Genomic DNA, 5000 nt, shown 5'->3' with positions numbered 1-5000 from the left:
ACCCAAGGCAACCCAGCGCAACCCAAACCCAAGGCAACCCAAGCCAACCCACCTTGCACCGCGCTCTTGGTCGTGCTGCCGCTCCCGAAGGCGCTCCTGTGGGACCCAGCGTCTTCGTCGGGCATCTCGGGGGCGCGCACGGGGTCCTGGTTGTCCTGCGGGAGGGTGGGCGGAGGCATGCGGTCCAGAGGCACGCGGGAGGTGCTGCGGCTCTCGTGGCCACGCCCCTGGCCCCGGTTGCACGCTGTGGGGGGAGGGGGGGAGGGTCAGTTCATTCTTATTCCTATTCTCGATCTTATTGTTATTATTTGTTTATTTGTATATCGGTTCGTTTATCTGTTTATTTTTATGCTTATTTCGGGGATGATGGGGAATGTTCTTATTCTAAAGGGGGGGGGGGGTTGTGAGTGGATAAGGGAGGGTTAAGAAACAGAAAGAGAAAAATAAGAAAAAGGTGAGTTAGAAGGGTGGAAAAAGAGAGGAGGGAACTAGGAAAGGGTAAGTAGAGTGGGGGAAGAAAAGAAAAAGGTGGGTGGTGGAAGGGAGGGATAAGAGGATAGATGAGGAAGGAGGGAGAAAAGGGTGAAAAGAAGGAAAGAAGAAGATATTAAGAGAAGGGGAGATGAAAGACTGGAGAGTGAAGGAGAAAGAGAAACGAAAAAGGAAAGAAAATGAGTAAATTAGAAAAGGAGGGGAAGAAAAAAGACGAGAAAGGAAGAGAGAGAAGAAAGAGAAAGAAGAAATGAGGAAGGAAGAGAAATAAGCTGAATGAAAGGTGGGAGAGGGACGAAACTTGAATAAGAAGAGAGGGAGAGGAATAAACAAATGAAAGAATGAGAAAGGGAGAAGTGGGGAAACGGGAGAAAGAAAGGAGGGATAAATAGATGAAAGCGAAAGGAAGAAGAGAATAAAGGGAGGAAGAAAAGGGAAATGGAAAGAGAGAAATGACAAGAAACGAGAGGTATTGTTTTTTACGAAATTGTGAAGTTGTCTTATTCTTATTAGGATGAACCAAATTTCTCTTATCAAAATTTTCATATCAAATCTAAATCTATTTCTAATCAAATTTATTTTCATCTAACGATATATATAAACATATTACACAATTTTTTGATTATCATTATCATCAATTTTATCATTATCATTATCATCATTATTATAATTATTTTTTATCATTATTACTACTATTATTTTTTATCATTATTACTATTATTATTTTTTACAAGAGGAAGACATGTAATTCATTAAAAAGTTTATACTATTTACATAACGTAAAAAAGAGATTCTTGCAAACTGCACAGAACTGTAAATTCATGCAAGACGTGCTTGTACAGAATGAAGCTGAACATTTACAAAGTATTGATAATAACATGCAATAGGCCTACGCTAATAAGGGAAAAAACATGGATAATAATAGTTATCGCTTTAATGACCAAAAGATGATATTGATGCTAATGTTGATGACTGATGATTGATGATAATGATGCTAATAAAGGAAGGAGTAATCACATTAATTAATAATTATGATAATAACAGTAGTAATAATAATGATAATGATGATAATACCAATGTTACTACTATTACTACTAATAATACAAATAATAATGATAAGAACAATAATGATCATAATCATGATAACGATAATAATAATAATAATAATAACAATAATAATGATAATAATAATAATAATAATAATAATAATAATAACAAAAATAATAACAATAAAATTGATAATAATGGTAATAATAATAAAAATAATAGTAATAATAAAAATAATAGCAACAATAATAATAGTAAAAGATACAATAATAGTAATAACAACACCTTTATAACCTAGCTATCAGACCATGCCAAGAAACACAATAAACAACAAGACAAAAACGAAGACAGAAGAAACAAGAAACAAACAAACACAACTTTCGAGTGGAAGTCACGTGCCAGACACAACACAGGCCTATAATAATTACTCTCCAGGCCTATAAAATTGCACTCGAAAGGCCTATGAAAATGCATTTCACAAGCCTATAGAAATGGCAAAGTTCTGTACAAGTGTGTTATATAGGCCTATATAATGTGTTCGTCAAGGTCTTGTCAAAATGCCTTTTAATGCTATATACACACAATTTATAGGCCTATATAATGTGTCATTGAAGGACTATAAAAAGCCTATCAATGCGTGACATATAGACCTATAGAATGTCCTTCGAGGCCTCTACAAACACATTAGACAGGCCTATAAATGCCCTTCTAAGGCCTGTAATCATAAAAGGCCTGCAGAATGCCATGCTAAGGTCTTTGCAAAGGCAGTACATAAGCCTATACAAAGGCGTGGGTATAGGCCTATGCCAGCTGCCCTCCAAAGCCCAAGCATGACATAGGCCTCGTCAAAGGCCCTCCAAGGCCTACACAAACATACGAGCACAGGCCTCTGCCAATGCACCACAAGGCCTCTACAAAGCCCGTCGGGAGAGCACCTGGACTGCAGATGGGGCAGCACTCGTTCCTGAGGCGCTTCTGTCGGTGGGCGGGGCAGGGCGGGGGCGCGCACTGGGTCACGTTGCACTCCGTGTATCCCGGGGCAACGCAGGTGCAAGAGACACAGGCGCCGCGCTCCCACCAGGTGCCCACGGCGTACACCCCGCGCCCGTCTATGCAGCCCTCGACGCCTGCGGGTGGGAGCGAGTTTGGGGCTGTGTTTGCTGGTGGGCGGGTGGGAAGGGCGAGGCTGGGGCTAGGTTAAGCAGGTGAGTGGGTGTGGGTGGAAGTGGGGAAGTGTGGGTGGGTTTGGGTGGGTGTGGAGGGAGTGGAAATAGGGATTATGCTTGGTAGTGGGTGGGTATGGGGTGTGTGGAAAGTGGTGGGGGGTTGGAACAGAGGTGTGGAAACAAAAGAACGAAGAGAAAAAACAATAAAACACACAAATATGCCGAAAATCCTTTTCGCTTTATCGCATCTTTCGGTCATGGTGTTTTCTTGCTCTTCCCTTCGTTATTTTATTTACAATTTATTCAAGCTGAATCCTCAACCTGTATGAGGAATTTATCCTCAACCTGTGTCGAATGTATATCTACTGATGAGTGTGGGTGGGTGGAAAAGGGTGGGCAGGGGTGGGGGGGGGTCGCAACGTACGAATGGGCGGTGGGGTAATAGCTGAGAATGCGTGCGGGAGAGGTGTGTCGAAAGTGGGCGTGGATGGGCGTGGGTGGGCGTGGATGGGCGTGGGTGTGAGAGAAAGTCGTGGGGTGTGGTAGGGACTCTTTTTTCCGGTCTTAGAAGTTGCTAGGTTCTGTCTAGGAGTTTCTTTCAGTCTGGTTGTTTTTGGTTAAACTAGTTGTTTATTTTGGTACTATTTACGCTGGATCAATATGGCCTGGCAAGTTTATTTTGGTTCATCAGCTGACGTTGGTCTCACATTGAATTTCGTACGATCAGCTGACGTACGTTTAGTTCGGTCTAGATAGTTTATTTTGGTCTGGGGATTTGTTTGGGCTCTAATGGTTTAACAGTCACTATGTCAACCTAATCTATCAGTCAAACCACACAAAAAGCAATTCATTAAGTAAACCTTGGTCTCACTAAGTTACTTCTGTCCGTCAGTGGATGATCATTAACTGAAAATAACTAAAACTAACTTAAAGTCGACATGCCGGTAACATAGCCTTAAACTTAAACCTGACTAGTAATTTTGGTAATAGCAGCTTTTAATATTACTAATACTACTCTTTTTAATTAGACTCCAACCTAAATTACATTAAAAAACACAACAAACCCCATTAATGAATGCGATGAATAAAAAATGTACTGTAATTCCCACGTAATCTATGATCTAACTTATAATGTTTCGTTAGTTAAGAATAATTAAAGTATAATATGCACTGACCATGTAAAAATAATATCCTCATTGCATCAAGTTCACTATGTTTTCTCACCTTTTTAATGATTTAACACACTTTTTTCTGGACATTTGGTGATTTTACTCCCACTTGAGTAATGACATAATAAAGTGTAATTAACTCTATCAATCTGAGGAGATAAATTGAAGTAACTACCAGTGTTTGGGAGAAAATGTCGCTTTAATTAGTATCTTAAATAAGACTGGATTATTCTGTCGTAAAAGCGATGAACTTAATCTCAACAAGCTATAACTTTGATCGAGGAAAAGGAATCATTTTGCTTGTCCTTCTCTTTTTTCACGTTACTGCAAATATGCAAGTTTTATGTAAACACACAAAAGTGCACGCACACACACACACACACACATACACATACACATACACACACACACACACACACACACACACACACACACACACACACACACACACACACACACACACACACACACACACACACACACACACACACACACACACACACACACACACACACACACACACACACAAGATCGCCATGTATCATAAGCCACAAAATCCTATCTCTATCCCTTGAGCTCTGACCCTTAAAATCCTTTGTTCTTCCCTGGCGCCAAGTAGTATGATTCACAAGTATTTAAATACACATATATATGGCTTATGATCCACAGGGACTTAAGGGTGATGAAATCTAGGGTGACTCACACTACCTCACACACCCTCGTCGCTTCTGGAATAGTGTGGTGCGGTTGTTTGATGTTTCTCTCTCTCTTACTGTGTTGTTCATGATTCATCTTTATCAGTTTTTCTCTTTCATACTTTCTTTCTTTTCTCTCTCATTAATTTTTTCTTCCTTCCATGTTTTCTCTCTTTCTTTCTTCTCTTCTTTCTTTCATGTATTCTCTCTTTCTTTCTTTCCTTCTTTCTTTCATTTATTTTCTTTCTTGCATGATCTCTTTCTCTCCTTCTCTATTTATACGTTCCGATTTAATTTTCCAAAACATCGATCAAGCTCAGACTTAATTCCTTGAAATCATTAAAAAAAGTATATAAATACAACGAAGAAATGATAAAAATAACGAGAAATGCGTGATCAATCATACAATACACACAAAAGACAAACGGAAG

The 5000-nt window shown here is 39.7% G+C and overlaps 1 protein-coding gene across 2 annotated transcripts in view; it reads right to left on the bottom strand.

The window, feature by feature from the left end:
• The window catches only part of LOC113828146 (cysteine-rich motor neuron 1 protein), a 375390-nt gene that overhangs the window by 6993 nt on the left and 363397 nt on the right, over window positions 1-5000 (bottom strand). The window contains exons 7-8 of one of the 2 annotated variants that reach the window (XM_070130558.1): window positions 2475-2666; window positions 53-244 (exon numbers count right to left, since the gene is read on the bottom strand). In XM_070130558.1, coding sequence (XP_069986659.1) covers window positions 53-244; window positions 2475-2666 — 384 coding nt within the window. The remainder of the gene's footprint in view (window positions 1-52; window positions 245-2474; window positions 2667-5000) is intronic. The other variant, XM_070130559.1, reaches the window with a different exon arrangement.

This window comes from Penaeus vannamei, chromosome 15 (genome assembly GCF_042767895.1).
Source record: "Penaeus vannamei isolate JL-2024 chromosome 15, ASM4276789v1, whole genome shotgun sequence".
NCBI lineage: Eukaryota > Metazoa > Arthropoda > Malacostraca > Decapoda > Penaeidae > Penaeus > Penaeus vannamei.
This window is presented reverse-complemented; position numbering and strand designations above follow the sequence as displayed.